The following is a 1,331-nucleotide window of genomic DNA, read 5'->3' as shown; positions in this document are numbered from 1 at the left end:
AAAATAATGATCACATAATACTTTTTTTACACTAGGAAAAAAATGAAAATTATATTTGCATTGATATTCCAAAAGCTATTACTATTGTAAGTATAAAGGATTTTCTTTAAGTGTGAATTGTGTAAAAATATTCTTATGTGTTTATGATATTTGATAACACTGTGTTTATTTATTAATATCTTGCATTAGTAAGTAGGAACTAATGCTCAAAATTTATAGATGGAGTAATCTCTTTGGGGTCATTTCAGTCTTTAGAACCCAGACATGTGAAAGCTATCTGCCTACAGATATGACTATATTGAAAAATGTATTTAACATGACTCTGATGATAAGATAATTACATTTATGTCACATAATTAATCCAAGATTTTGTCTCAGAGATTTTAGGTAAAACTAACCTTTTCTCTCTCTCTCTCTCCATCTCTCTGTAGTTTCTACCCTTTTGGCAGCAATGTACAATCTAGTTCTATTGAACAAAAGGAGGGGAAATTCCCCATCTGGCCAGAGTGGAGTGAAACTGATGTAAATGCAGAAAAGTGGGATGCAGGCAAAGGTGGAAAAGAAAAGGACAAAACAGGAAAAAGCCCTATATTTGTAAGTAGACTTGGACGTGACTAGATTTCATTTTGGTTTTTAATCTTACAATGGAATAAGATTTGTTAACATGAGAACGTATCCATTTTTCTCCACAATCTCCATTCAAAGGAGAAATTTTGTCTTTGTCTACCTGCCTTCTCCGCCAGCCAATGCTTTGTCTTTCCCAGCCTTAGTCCTGAGTTTTGGTGAATCACATATGAGTAAGTGGGAGGAAAGAGATGTGACCACAGAGTCATAGTGAAACAAGGGGGAGATTAGGAGATAGAACAGGTTTGCCAATGGATTTTGGACAAAGCTGGGAAGCAGGCATTTAGAAGGTGGTTTAGAGAATGAGAGTCCACAGCAGACCTGTGATCTGTTGCCTAGAGGTTCTAAGAAAGGGGACTTTTAAAAGAGATGTTACTGTGAAGTAAAACCCGAATTCCTCTTAATATCTTTCCAAGCTGTGTGGATAAAGATCTGAGTTGCTCTTTGTTTACTTTTTGTCCTGTAAACATGATATGTCCCCGAGATTGGAGCTATGTGAAGTTCCTACATTTTCCAATTATTTTTAGTTCTTTTGCCTGTTTTAAAATGTTTACTCTGGACGCATTGACTCACACCTATAATCCTAGCACTTTGGAGGCTGAGGTGGGAGGATCACTTGAGGCCAGGAGTTCCAGGCCAGCCTGAGCAATATAGTGAGACCCCTGTCTCTACAAAAAATTTAAAAATTAGCTGGATGTGCTGGTGTG

The 1,331-nt window shown here is 36.7% G+C and overlaps 1 protein-coding gene across 1 annotated transcript in view; it reads left to right on the top strand.

Moving 5' to 3' along the window:
* ADGB (androglobin) overlaps window positions 1-1,331 on the top strand; it is a 203,795-nt gene that overhangs the window by 30,600 nt on the left and 171,864 nt on the right. Inside the window, exon 2 of the mRNA XM_012655518.1 lies at window positions 432-594. Within this exon, the coding sequence (XP_012510972.1) occupies window positions 432-594 (163 nt within the window). The remainder of the gene's footprint in view (window positions 1-431; window positions 595-1,331) is intronic.

The sequence above is a fragment of the Propithecus coquereli genome, unplaced genomic scaffold (genome assembly GCF_000956105.1).
Source record: "Propithecus coquereli isolate 6110/MARCELLA unplaced genomic scaffold, Pcoq_1.0 Scaffold48, whole genome shotgun sequence".
NCBI lineage: Eukaryota > Metazoa > Chordata > Mammalia > Primates > Indriidae > Propithecus > Propithecus coquereli.
Note: the sequence above shows the minus strand (reverse complement) of the source record. Positions and strands in the feature narration are given on the sequence as shown.